Source organism: Pteropus medius, unplaced genomic scaffold, assembly GCF_902729225.1.
Source record: "Pteropus medius unplaced genomic scaffold, Ma_sr-lr_union100, whole genome shotgun sequence".
In the NCBI taxonomy this organism is placed as follows: domain Eukaryota; kingdom Metazoa; phylum Chordata; class Mammalia; order Chiroptera; family Pteropodidae; genus Pteropus; species Pteropus medius.
The window spans coordinates 5,252,014-5,266,798 of NW_024347790.1; the positions used below are offsets into that span (position 1 = coordinate 5,252,014).

Consider the following 14,785-nt stretch of genomic DNA (forward strand, 5'->3'; position numbering starts at 1 on the left):
TGTGAGAATGTCACAAGTAACTTCAACATGTCCTTCACTCAGAGATCCTATTTTTCTCCCAGTAGCATCCTTCATAGGAAAGTTTCAGTTCAATCCATGATCACATATCACGCCCACTTGTTATTTCTTCCCTAGTGTCTTTTAAACTAGAATAATTCCTTAATCTTTCCTTGACTTTTACAATATTAATATTTTAAAAGATTGTAATTCAGTTATTTGTAGAATGTCCCTCAATTTGGATTTGTTCAGTGTTAAGCTTCTATTTTTTCTGTAATATCACTGATATTGCATTTTTATCACATCTCATTGGTTAGTACATGTTGATTGGTCTCAGTACTTTTGTTCCCTTTGTCAATAAATTTGCATGAAGAGATATTTTAAGAGTATGTAAAATCCTGATCTCAACTCAAATTACTCACTGGTTTTTGCATCTTTTAGTATTTTTTGCTGGAATTAATTTTACTGTGATGATTACCTAATTATGATTTTCTAACTCTATTAATCTGTCTATATTTGTAGATTGATTTTCTATTGGAAAAACACCTTATAATTTTCTCTCCACTTATTGATCCATTTTTATCCATTCGTTGATCTATATCAGTGTGGATTCATGAGTCCTATTGTATTCAATTTGTTATAATCTCTTTTATTATTTATTGGTTTTTAAATTGTTCCAGATATGGTCATAAGAGAACCTTTAAGTGGACTTCTGTTTCTTTGACAGGCCCATTAGTCTCTGAGTATTTCCTTTCTTTCTAGCCAAAATTCTAGACTCATTTTTATCCCATTCCATCCTTGGAATTAGCTGTTTCTCCATGGGATCCTGTCCAGGTTTCTAAGACTAAGTTATACAGGCAAAACAGAGAGAGGTCCTGGAATCTGAAGCACGTCTTAGTTAGGTCTTGTCTCTCCTTATTGGAAATGCCTTATATAATGTATAAGATTTGTAAGTATTATGTATAGATGCATTATTTACATAGAAGAAGACAGTTCAGTTTTGAAGCATCTTCAGTAATACTCAGTTTCAAAGCTTACATAACATTTTCCAGGAAGCCATGTATGAAAAATAAATCCCAGAATTTCAGAATTGTTTACCATGAGCAATATTAGACCAGGGCTATCCCCCTAAAACAACCATAGATAAGGACTCTCCCCCTGTCAAATACCATTAATTTATTTAGAAAGAAGTCTATGGTTAGCATATTTGCAAGGAAATTGCACTCGGTTTACCTGTTCCCCCTGGCCCCCGCCCCAATAAAGATAGAGAAATAGAATGCAGACCAGCTGTTAAATTACTTCATCCCTAGTAGCTTAATTGTAATTTTAATATTAGAGGTGCTTTTTTTCTTCCATTTTATTATTGTCTTATTCTAGGATTTTAAGTTTTTAGATAAACATGTAAATAAGTTTTTAGATAAACATGTATTATTTTAAAATGCTTTCTTCTATGAGAAACATGTTAAATTTAGAGATCAATTTTAGAAGAATGTCTTCCTATTATAGATGATACTTCTTACCAAAACCAATTTAAAAGTAAGCTTGTTCATATATATGTATATGTTCATGTTTAGTAATCTAAAGACATTCAAATAGTCTTATAGGTTAAAGATGCAATTTATCATTTGTCTTACATTGACTTTTAAAAAATAATTTTAGGCAAAATAATCAATAGAACTTATTGCAGGGTTTTCATCAGAAAAATGAGAATTATTTATCCAGTATACTTTGTCATTGAGATTAATTATCTGAAATATGCTTTCTTTTTTTTTCAGATAAGATTTTATATTAGTAGATGAAAAATTATAAAACTTTTAAAATTTTGTAAGAAATTAATTATCAAATAATTAAAGTAGTAATACATATGATCCTTATTTTTGTGTGTGGCTGAATAAAATAACACTTTAATAAAATGAAGTAAAAAGATTGCATTACTATGTTGCGTGGATGCATTTTTCCTTAGCAAATGATATTCATACAAGGATCCCGTACATACTTTTCAGTATGTGTCAAAAATGGTTTTTAGTTTTTTAAGAAATTACAATGGAATATCAGCCATAAGAAAAGATGTAATACTGCCATTTGCAACAACATGGACAGATCTCGAGATAATCATGCTAAACGAAATAAGAGAAAAAGATGAGAACCATGTGATTTTGCCATGTGGCATATAAAAATGAAAGCACCAATGAACAAGACAAACCAACAAAAACTCATAGACACAGACAACAGTTTAGTGGTCACTAGAGGGAAAGGGAGGAGGGAGCAGTAGATAAAGGTAAAGGGGGTCAAATATATGCTGATAGAAGGAGATTTGACTTTGGGTGGTGATAAACACACTAACCATTGTCAGCCCAATAAATTTTTTAAAAACTCAAAAAACAAAAACAACAAAAATAGAAATTATGTTTTCTTGACTTTGATAGCATGCTGATTTAACTTGAATTTTATAGACCAAGAACTTAGTGAAATTACTTAAAACTCAAGAATCTTGAAACCCTACTACTGCAAAAGCAGCAATTCGAATTTAATTTAAAAAAGAAATAGATAATGAAGCCATTAAAAACTACCTTCAGTTTCAAAAATCAAAACCATCGCAAATCCTTCGCCTGAATAATTCTTTAGTTGTACGCACTGTAATTTTCAAAGGTATTGTTGTGAAATAATTAAACCATCTAAGTCAGTTATTTTAAAATAAGGAATTATTCTGCTTTTCCCGATTCTCTTCAGTTACTCTCTTGATGATTCATTTTGTATCATTCTAAACAAAGAGCCGTGATAATTTGTCTGCTGAGACTAATCTGATTTTTCCCTTAGAATGAGGATACAGTACTGATGAGAATTTGTGGTTTCAAGGCTGTTGGGCAGGGAGATCTTATTAGTCCTGCAAGAGTAGGTGCCCACTCATGTCACCCACTTGTGCTGTTAACTTTGAATGAGCCTCTACTGTAACAGCACTGTCTGTCCCCACTGAACGCAAGAGGATAAAGAAGGTCATTCTCAAAAGAAGGTTTTAGTACGTAATCCATGCTTTCTCCTCTGACTACATGGAGATTATTTAATATATAAAATTCCAGTTGTTACTGCCATCAGATTTTTAAAAAGCTAATGTAGTTTGAGTTCTTAATTAAATGGTGCCCACATACCTTCAGACTTGACTGACAGATATTTGTGCTCACTTTTATTACAAAAAACTTGTGAAGTACCCTGGGGACACAATGCCTTATAGAAAACATAGACATCTAATGAAAAACGCCTCAGCTTTTCTCTCAGGGACTTTATGTTAATATTAAAATAAAAAAAAAATAATGACGGAAAATTCTACATGTTTAAAATCTATCAAGACAAAATATTTCTGCACGTCTTACTTGATTTATCTCTGCAGGTACTCAGCAAGGGAGACAATGTTACCTGTAAAATGTGGGCTCAAAGTGGACAGCAAGGTGCACGGTGGAAAAAGAAGTGTTTTTAGGCACTCATTCACACACGCAGGTTTGTTATCCAAGTAGTTGGGTGTTGAAGGAGTTTTATTGGTTTTTTTTTTTCTGACATTCTAATTTATTTCCTCCACTCATAGTCTTCTTGTCCTCCCATTCTACTTCTGATGTGTTTATTTGACTACATATAGCATTTTCCAGAGGAATTTATTATTTCGAAATGTCCTAATTTCTCCTAAGTAGACAACCATATATCTAGGAATATATAATTTTAATGACACCATCTGCCATTCCACAATCAGCTTCCCATATAGCAATAGAACCTCCCTCTATCGTATAAATTTATTCTCAAAGACTGTAATTAATTTATATCAAATTCGATTTAAGACAGAATTTTGAAAGTACATTATACTGTTGAACATTATTACAGATAATAGATTTACTTATTTCTAAAATATTTGAGGGAGGCACAAAATTGTGTGATGTTGTATTTGTCTTCATGTAGATTATAATAATATTAAGAGGAAAAGACCTGTGTGTGTGTGTGCGTGTGTGTGTGCATGTGTGTGTGTATATGAAAAGAACAGGTATTTATACACACACACACACACACACATATACATATATATGTATATGCATATATATAAATAAAACAATTAAAGAACAGGTAGTACATAGATTAAAATGTTTAAATGGAAAATAATTATGTGCCAAGGTATTTGGTATGGTTTTTATTTTTTATGGATATTTGAGAAAACGAGAGCTCTGTGGATATGTGCATGTTTTTTAAATGTATTATTTATTTATATTTTTGGTGGATGGATTTTTTTTTGGAAGATGAGGTAAATATCTATTAAGATTTGGATAAGGAGAGTGAGAATCCCAAGCCATTTATGTTGGAGAACATTTTTTTTTAAGCCTAAACTGCACAGAGCGTTATTCCATGAATTTGGATTCACTGTTCTCTAAATAGAAGATCTAATATATTTGCTATTTATTGCATTTCCAGTCCTCTGTATATGTAACAGAAGTAACCATTCTATTGTGAATATTCAGTAACTACATCTACGTGACTGTGTTATGTCAGCTCAGCCCCTCTCAACTCCAATGGAAACAATCATCTATTTATCTATCTATCTATCTATCTATCTATCTATCTATCTATCTATCTATCTCTCTATCTATCTATCTATATCTGTATCTCTAGGTACAGATATAGATAGATAGATAGCATTTATGAAGTACTAAGCACAGTTCTGTGAATTTAAAATGTTTACCCCTTTAGTTCTCACAATAACAATATTAGGTACATGCTATTATCTCTATTTTTATAGAATAGAATACAGAAATAGCTAGAAGTTAGGTAACTTGTCCTACTCATGTGACACAAAATGGCAGAGACAGGCTTTAAAAAGACAGATCATCTATGAGTCCATAATCTAACTGCTGTTCTACATTGCTTCCCAAATTTTACAAAAGAATTGACCCTACTTTTATTCTACTAGAAAATATCTATATACATAATATATTAATATAATATATATTTTTTAAACTTATAAAAGCTTAACCATGTTTAATATTAGAAACTATGGAATCTTAACCAACATTGTATGAAGCATTGGGATATGTGATAATTTGATCATTCAGACATGACAGGTAGCTGAGATTGTGTCTAAAGAATAGTAGATAAACAAGTTAACAATGAAACACTCATTGAGTTATTTGATTTCTTATTCACACAGCATTGTATCAATATTTAAATGTTTAGATATCTTCAAATAACAGAATACCTTTTTCAATTTGCGTATCAATATTTTGGGGGGGCTCAATTTATCTTACAAAAATGTTGTAGTCATTATTCTTTCCAGTTTTACCATTTTTTAATCACTTCCTAACTCAAAATATCTTGCAAATTTGTTATTTTTTTAGCACATCTGCTATGAAGAAAATTTATCCCTTTTATGTAAATTCAATATACTAATTTACATACAAATTATATTTTTATTTTGTTATTTTTAATATTGTGAGAGGCTGATTTCCATTCTATCCTATCATCTTAAAAGGAAAACACCTAAGTTTTCACACAATAGTATAAAAGCATAGCATAACTAAGAAAAAACTGTAATTCTTTCAAGAAAAGTAATTATTTAGATTTGGCTAAAAGGTGTTTGAGAGTTTGATAACAATAAATATTTTAGTAAAATCACTAAGGTAACTGTATTTCTTGTTAACTCATTTCTTATTGTTCTAAATTTTTTTTAAAATATGCAAATATTTCTTATGTTAACATACAAATACATATTTGGCCAGCAGAGAAACTCTGAATCAGTTCCCTTAAAAATTTGAAACTAAACAATATAGGACTTGTTACTTTCATTATTATTCCAAGCAGTGGTAATGTTATAAACTGAAGGTGGCCTTTCTGTAAACTTTAGCAACTCCTATTATTATTTTTCATCACTTCTACTTCTATCAGATTCTACATAAGTGGAATCTCACTGTCAAACAATGACACTCATAAGAATTGTCTTCATTACACATATTAATCAAAGGCAAATCAATATTATTTCAGCTGCAAAGATGTGTCCAATTCAAAAAAATACTCATGTTTTCGAGGTTTGATAACTTTCGCTCTCACATAGTTGGAGTGGACAGATCTGGGAGAAGGCAAGAACTAGGCAAAACAGTGTGAAGGATGTATTTGCATCTTCCTTTTCTTGGTGCCTCTATCACCTGTTTGGCCTCCTGCTTCCATGTGTGATGAGGTTCTAAGAAATGCTCAGGTCTTGCTTTGGATCTCATTTCTGCAGAGGCAGCAGTGATGGCTCAGTGACTCCTGCAGTTTTCTAGGCCACCTATCTTAAAAATCTACACAGGAGGCAGGTGTGTTGCCACTCCCGTATTCTTAGGTGTTGAGGATGGTGGCAATCTCAGATGACCCTCAAGCTTCTTGGGTCAGTTTCATTGTGGGGCATTTTTATCAAATTTAAGTCTAATGTCATGTATTTGGTGGTTGCTCCAAGTTTTTGTTTCTTGTTGGACAGGTCAGCTGAAATTGATTCATTCTTTTTTTTTCTTTTTCCTTTTCTTTTCCCTTCTTTCCTTTCTCTTTCTCTCTCTAACCCCATCTCTCTCATCTCTCTTTCTGTGTCTCTGTCTCTCTTTCTGTCCATCTCTGTCTCTATCTGTCTGTCTCTCTAGATTGTCTTTAGGGCAAAACGTGGTATCGGTCACATGGGAGATGTAGCAGTGGATGACATTTCCTTTCAAGATTGTTCTCCCCTGCTCAGCCCAGACAGAAAGTGTACTGCTCAAGAATTCATGTATGCCAAGAAGCACATTTCACAGGACAAGCTATGTGATTTTGTGAATGATTACGCTGATCATTCAGATGAGACTGCCTTCATTTGCAGTAAGTGGAAGTGTCTGTTTCCTTACTTTGACCTTTATCTCCCACAACCTTATTTTATGCTCTGTGTTAATTGCCAAAACATACAGAGTATGTATAGCTCAGAAGCTGAGACCAGTAAGGTGATTTGACTGTTTAAATATATTCCTTTTCCCTCTCTATACTTAATTTAAAACCATAATTCATTTAAAACCAGCTGATGGACTGGTGTGTGTGTGTGTGTGTGTGTGTGTGTGTGTGTGTGTGTGTGTAAAGTAATTGGAGATAAATTGGAAAACAGGGTCTTCAAAGACAGAGTGGAAACAAGCATTTTCCATATGAAAGAAAGTTTTGGGAAAAAGGCAAGCGAAATATCCACCAAAACCAATTCATGCAGGGTTAACAAGCCTCTGTGCTTTGATGCATTTCAAAGAGTTGTCATTCCTTTGTGTAAATGATGAGATGTGATAAATTGTTAAAAAAAATAATGCCCAAATAATACATAAAATAGACAAAGTGATCTAAAAGAGATACACATCAGCTATGTAGTATCGTAGGAGATCAACTCATAATAAACAGCACCTATTAAAATATCCTTAGCTAAATGGGCCATATGTGCTCATTCAGGTAAGTCTGTAAAATTGTGCCACACAGTCCAGTCGTTGCGTCATTTCATTGCAAATGAGGTGAACACAAATAGTCAAAATGGAAGTTGACAAACCGTTCTACTATCCTAGTAATATTTTCTGAGCTAGAATATCACAGTTTGATCTTTATTTTTATTTTTATTTTTTATTTTTTTTGCCTCTTGAAACCAAATCTGGAATATTGAGAACAACTTCAGTCAAAGAAGAGCTCACATTTATATAGAACTTTTAATTTTCATCACACTTTTATCTACTAATCTGCAGCGGGTCCTCACAGGGGCTCTGAGGGGTGAGTGGCATGGGTATTATTAGTGCATTCCACAGATGCAGCCACATGCAGATGGTGTAGCTTTTGTCAAAATTCATCCAACTAGTTTTGACAGAGTTGATTCTAGAACTCAAGTACTTTTATTTGTGAACCACTTCTTTGCCCAAGTGACTATACCACCTGTGTGTAAAACTGAATCTTAAGAAATCAAAACCAAAAAACTTTGTAGATGTAGAAATCCTGTTTATATCATAAAACTATTTGTTCCATCAATTATGGAGTCTTTCTTACAATATCCGTTATTATCATATATGAACCAAGCAAAACATTTGGCTAATCCTGAGTTCTGTATTAATTAATGTTTACCTTTACCTTATATATATTTCCTGGGGTATTTGTAGTTATTTTCCACATCAAATGCTTTTACATTTTCTTCATTGCCATTTTCACTTGACTATCACACCAATATATTAGGTTATCCATCAAACAGAGCAGATATTGTGCTTTTGAATATTAGTTGTGATGTTGCCAATGTGTCTCTTTTCCAAGATATGAATTAATGCCATCTTTTCAGTACTTAAAATATCAGTTTGTTTCTGGCTGAGGTTTTGTTTGTTTGTTTGTTTGTTTTTGAACTCTTCATATTTAGGTTCTAATGCAAAAATTTCTGGGAGTCCTCTGGAAAAGGATGCTGATGTACTAAGAGGGTCAGAAATGTATTGAAATTTACTGTCTTGGTAGTTGTTTTGTATGGAAAATAAAGGCAAAAGTAATCATAAGCTTTTGGAGGGAAGGATGTACCAGACATGGTTTTCGGTGACCTCGTTGCCGAATCACTTTGTTTGAGTAAGCCTATTCCTATCAGTAATACTGGAGCAAGAAAGCTGAATTAGTTCAGATACTACATATGAAAAAGAAAAAGTTTTAGCTCCTTAGAACAAATAAATAAACTAACAAAAGACTCGGAAGAAACTCTAAAAGTATCCCACCTTTTTATTATTGGTCTCATTACATGAGTATGCATTCTTTTTGTATAGAGTTACTTTTTTTATTATTTCTTTTTAAAATTTTAACTGCATTCCATTCTATTGGTCTTAAATGTTATGATTTAATTATAGAGTGGCTAGAATCTACTGTGTGAATTAAGAGTGCTGTTATGTATCCTGCATAAAAAGTAAATTTTGATTGCTCTAATTAGACCTGGAAGAATAGGAAGGAAACAAAAAAATGTTTAAATCACCATAGCAACTGATTTCAGAAGTTTGGCTGACAACCAACCAAGATTTTAGGCTTAAGTTACACAATCTTTGTGTGTGTGTGTGTGTGTGTGTGTGTGTGTCTGTGTGTGTTTGAAAATTCTAAGTAAAGGTAGAATACGTATCATAACTCTAAGAAAACTTCTGAAGTATCATTAAGTACAAGTATGCCACATAGCGATAGCAGAAAGAACTTTTAAAAACTATTTTAAAGGCATAGAGTATCTTTGATGGAGAAGACTGAAAACAAAATCTAGTAGAAAAAAATCAGAATGTTATTTATTCCTTCATGTCTAAAAAATACAACATAATCACAGAAAAACGTTATTTGTGTATCTGAGATCTCAAAATCTTTTTTGAACATGTCTTTGCCATTGACTTAGAGGTGCCTTCAGATAACAGCTATATTTTTGTTTCCCTATAGAATATTTATTGTGGATGCAAGTTGAGATTATCTCAGGCATACTCAAAATAATTCGGTTCTACACTGATTAATGAAGGTGCTGGATATTTATTTGACCAACATAATCAGAAAGTAATCTGAATCTAATGGGCAGATGTAACACTGTATTAACAATTGCAGATATCTGTTCTTTTCAAGAACATAGATAACATTTACAAAAAGCTATATTATTAAACGTTGAGAAATTTTTAATTATTTGAAATGGATTAAAGTGACATAGATTATCTCTTTTGAATTAGGCTGAAAATCAGTTATGAGGCAAAAGTTGGAAAATTCCTATTGGTTAGAAGAAAGACTCTGCTAGTAACTTATGCCTCCTCCCCAAAAATAGTAAGTCATAGTGAGATTAAAAAATGTTTTAAACAAATAATAATGAAAATAATACATCAAACTCTGTGGGAATTAGTTAAATGAACATATAGAGAAAAATTTATACACTTAATCTTTATATTAGAAACCAATTAGCTCATAGTGCAAATTTATAGACTAGAACAAAAATGTAAGATAGAGAGGATTTGAAAAGACTGATAAAATTTTCCAAACCCTGTCAAGAATGATCAAGAGAAATAGAAGAGACAGAAATATGAATTTCATTTAATGCACATTTATTGGGAAGTTATGTGTCAAGCAATGTTTGATATATCTAGTATATATCAATAAAATCAAAAATCCTATTCCTCATACTCTTAAGTTCAATGAAAAATATAGTCTTTCTGTGTCTATACACTTAAACATATGTAAATGTATATATGTATATATGTATATGTACATGTGTATATGTGTGTGTGTGTGTATAGTAAATCACAGAGCTTATTAAAAGGTGATAAGTGCTACGAGAAACTATAAACTAAGGGAAATCATAAATGGAATGAGAGCAAATTTCAGTATTAAGGGGCATAATGAAAACAGGTCTAGATAAAATAAATTTAAGCAAATTCTTTTAATTTAATTGATTTCCCACTTTGTTGCGATATAATTAACATACAGTTCTGTATAAGTTTAAGGTATACAGCATATACTTACATATCTTGTGAAATGATTGCCATATAAATTAACATCCATCATTTCATACAGGTATAAAAAAAGAGGAAAAGAAATAAAATGTCTTCCTTGTGATGAAAACTTGTTGAATCTCTCTTAGCAACTTTTAAATAGACTGTACGGCAGTACTATCTGTAGTCATCATGTGTACACATGATTAAGTCTCTAGTGCTTATTTATCTTATAACTAACTAGACGTTTGTACCCTTTGCCCACTTTCATCCAGTTCCCTTCCCAAGCAAATTCTTGAGGGAAGTCTGGGACTTAGCCAACACTTGTTATTTTTATTTTTATTTTTATTTTTTATTATAGCCACCCTGCATGTGAGGTGGGATCTCATTGTGGTTAGATTTTTCCTTTTCCTAATGACTGATGATGTTCAGCATCTTTTATTATGCTTATTTGTGTATCTTCTTAGGAGAAATGTGTAATGAAGTCCTCTGCCCATCTCTGTATAGGTTTGTGGTAGGTTTATTGCAATCAATAAAGCTATATCGAGATGTCATTATCACCCCCAATTTGTAGTTTATATTAGGATTCCCTCATGGTGAAAGAACATTTGATAAACAACTAACCAATTTTTTAAAGTCAGTTATTTAATGGCACCCTTACTAAAGTCATTATAAATATTTTAAACATGCTTTTCCCTACTGGATGAATGCTCCTCAAAATATTATTACTTTTTATGTTATATCAATGTGCAATTTAACACTGCTGAAAAATTTTCTATTACTACTCAAATCTTGGTCTATAAACAATCGGTTTTTAAAAATCGGAATCCAGGACCCCCCCTAGACTTACAGAATCATATACTGCATTTATGCAAGATCATCGAGTGATTCATATGTGCATTAAAATTTGAGAGGCACTAATCTAAACAAAATAAAATTTTGAAAAAGTTTCCTGCTTAGGAGGGAGAGCTATTATTTTATTCTTAACTTCCTTATCAACATATAGAAACATACCAGGATTTTAATCATTGGAAAAATTACTGTTTAAGTAAAAAAAAAATTATTCTATATATATTTTTGATGAATTTGATTGATTATATTCATCAAGATTTAATGAGTATGTATGTATTTAATTTTCAAATATAATTTTTTGTAGTTTTTAAGCAGTTTTTAAAAATGAACATTCATGCCTTAATTCAGTCAATATTATTGAGCATCTTTTATGTACCAGAGTTTGTTGCAGCTCCGTGGGATAACGCAGTGAACAACACAGACAAACCTGCTCTCATGAGCTGGCATTCTGGGTGTTGGTGGTGGGGACCTCAGACATGAAACAAAGTTAAGTAAAATAACACAATATCTTATAATAATAAATGTTCTGGCAAAAAGTAAAATAGGGAAAATGGGAAAGAAAATGCTTGGAACAGTGGTTACAATTTTAAACAGAGCAGTCAGAAAACTTCTCATTGAGAAATTGACATTTCGATAGAATGAAAAGAATAATGGATCAAGCCAAGTAGTGTCCAGTGCATTTGACTGAATTAAAAAAAAAATCTCAAAGGAACATTTAAAAGTCATCAATAATTAAAACAGAGTCCTTTCTGTAGAATCACCCTGTCTACTGTCTATAATAATGTCCTTTGTTTCCATAAATGCCAGCGACAATTTCCCTACGTGCTTAGTTATTATTCAAGATTTTCTTATTTATTATTTTGGAGATGACTGCCGTCTCTTACTTGTTATAGCAGAATTCTTTCATTTTCAAGTAAACAGATGATTTGGTGGCAGGGGGAGAAGGGACTTTGGTTTGAAGCTGTCATATACATGTTACTTTTTATTCAGTAAGATTATACTGTGTAGATTAATTACTTCTTACCATATCTAGTTCAGTGTTCTATCTGAAACTTTTTACCGTATCAGAATTTGTGCTCAGTTGTGTCAGAAATGAATTAAAAAGGGCAGCGTGCCCCTGTGGGAGGGCCACAGCACACTCGTGCACATCGTCCTGGACACAGAAAACCACAGTTACGTCAACAATTACTTCCTTCGTAGTCAGTAATCCTAAAATCCAAGCATTCTCTAATTACCATGTGCATACCTGACGTTTCCTTTTCATTTATTCATTTGGTAAACACTGGCCACCTTCAATATAAGTGGCTCTGGAGCAAAAACAAAGAAAAACAAGATCTTACTTACCTGAATGATTGTGGAGCTCCTTGTCTAGGAAAAGTGATAGATAATGAACATTCACATTACAAATGAGAGTTAGATAAGTGGGAAGCATTTTGGAGGGGTGAAGGAGAGATCATTTTAGTCATATAGAAATACTACTCCAAACACAGGCTTTCATAAAAGAAACACATCACCTTGAAAACAATTGTTGTTTTTTTTTTTTTCAGTTACACGCTTTATTAATCATGGACTGTGAATAGCTCTTGTTTTCTTTGGAAGATTACACTAGAAAGTAGGTCAGGTATCATCATGTTAATAAACCTGGCTTCAGGAATGCATGACTGCAGGCTCTCGTTAAGTGACAGGGGCTCAGAAAACTTCATTGTCTTTCCAAAGTTACCAACACTAGTCAGGACTCAATTTTTCAGGTGACACAGGCTAGGATACTATTTTTCAAATTATAAGGTCAGGTGGTCATCAGGGAAGAAGAGGTTAGGTGTGAAGGCTGGCTTCTCTGGATCAGTTCCTGCACTGTGACATTTCAAATAGTTGGTATTTTAATAGGATTTTTTTCCAAATTACTTAACCCCAAACCCTTTCTGTATGGAAACAAATATACTTTTTATAGAACAATTGTTCTTTGAAACACTTTGAAAGGTATCATTTACAGACTATATCATTTCATAGAATAAGGAAATACAAAGGAAATTACTATATCACAAATTCCTAATGATGTCACCCAATAATAATTGACACATGGAATTAATTTTTTAAACTTTGAATTTTGAAATAATTATGAATTCATAGGAAATTATGAAGATAGTACAGAGAAATCCTGTGTATTTTCTATTCAGTAGTTACATCTTATGTAACTATAATATCAAAACCAGAAAACTGACATTGTTTCAATATGCATGTATAGTTCTGTGGCATTTAATTACATGAGTAAATTTGTGTAATCATCACTGCAATCAAGGTATTTCAGCTCCACAAAGCTCTCCCTTGAGCTACTCCTTTGTAGTTACACTTATTCCCACCATCCTTAACCTTGGGAAACCACCGCTTTGTTCTCCATTTCTATAGTTCGTCATTTTGAGAAAGTTGTATAAATGGAACCATGTTTTTCATGCAGCACGATCCCCCTTGTGATCCTTCCACATCATTTTGTGTATGAATCATTTGTTCCTTTTTATTGCTGACTCAAGTTCGATGCTCTGGATATAACATACCACAGTAGTACTATTTTCCAAGAGTGGCAGTGCTGTTTTACATTGCCATCAGTGTTGTATGAGAAATCCAGTGTCTCCATTTCCCCGTGAGCATTTGGTACTGAAACTATTTTATTTTTATTTTTGCTGTTCTTCTAGGTGTGGAGTAATAGCTTAATAGTCTTAATTGGCATTTCCTTAATACCTAGTGATTGTGGACATCTTGTCATGCATTTCTGTGCCCCTGTATATCCTCTTTGGTGAAATGTCTCTTTATATCTTTTGCCCATTTTCTAATCATATTTTTTAAACTGTTGAGTTTTGAGCTCTTTGTATATTATAGATATATATCTTTTGACAGATATGTGACTGGCAAATATATTCTCCCAGGCTTTGGATTGTGTTTTCATTCTATTAACAGGGAAAGAACAAACACTTTTAATTTTGACAAAGTCTAATTTGTTGATCTTTCCTTTAAGAGATCATGCTTTTAATATCACATCTAAAAACTCTTCACCAAGTTTTAGGTCCCAGATTTTCTTCCACTTTTTCTTCTAAAAGTTGTATATATTACCTATTTTATATTTAAGTATATGAACAATTTTGTTAATTTTTATATAAAGTGTGAGGTTTAGGTCAAGATGGTGTCTTGTTTTGTTTCGCATGGAGCTATCAAATCGCACCAGCACCATTAACAAGATTGCTCTGCCTTCATTTAACTGCTTTTGCACCTGTCTCAAAAATTAGTTGATTGTACTTGTTAAAGCTATTTTTGAGTTCTATTTTCTGTCTCATAGATCCAAGTGTCTATTTCTCCACCAATATTACATATTCTTAATAACTAAAGCTACATAATAAATCTTGAAATCAGGTAGAGTGATTTCTCTTTATTTATTCTTCTTTCTCAAAATTGTTTTATTATAGTTCCTTGACTTTCTAATTAAATTTTTGAAAAAT

The 14,785-nt window shown here is 32.2% G+C and overlaps 1 protein-coding gene across 1 annotated transcript in view; it reads left to right on the plus strand.

Moving 5' to 3' along the window:
• The window catches only part of MALRD1 (MAM and LDL receptor class A domain containing 1), a 477,766-nt gene that overhangs the window by 173,755 nt on the left and 289,226 nt on the right, over positions 1-14,785 (plus strand). Inside the window, 3 exon segments of the mRNA XM_039877626.1 lie at positions 3,383-3,452; positions 3,455-3,489; positions 6,636-6,846. Of these exon segments, the coding sequence (XP_039733560.1) occupies positions 3,383-3,452; positions 3,455-3,489; positions 6,636-6,846 (316 nt within the window).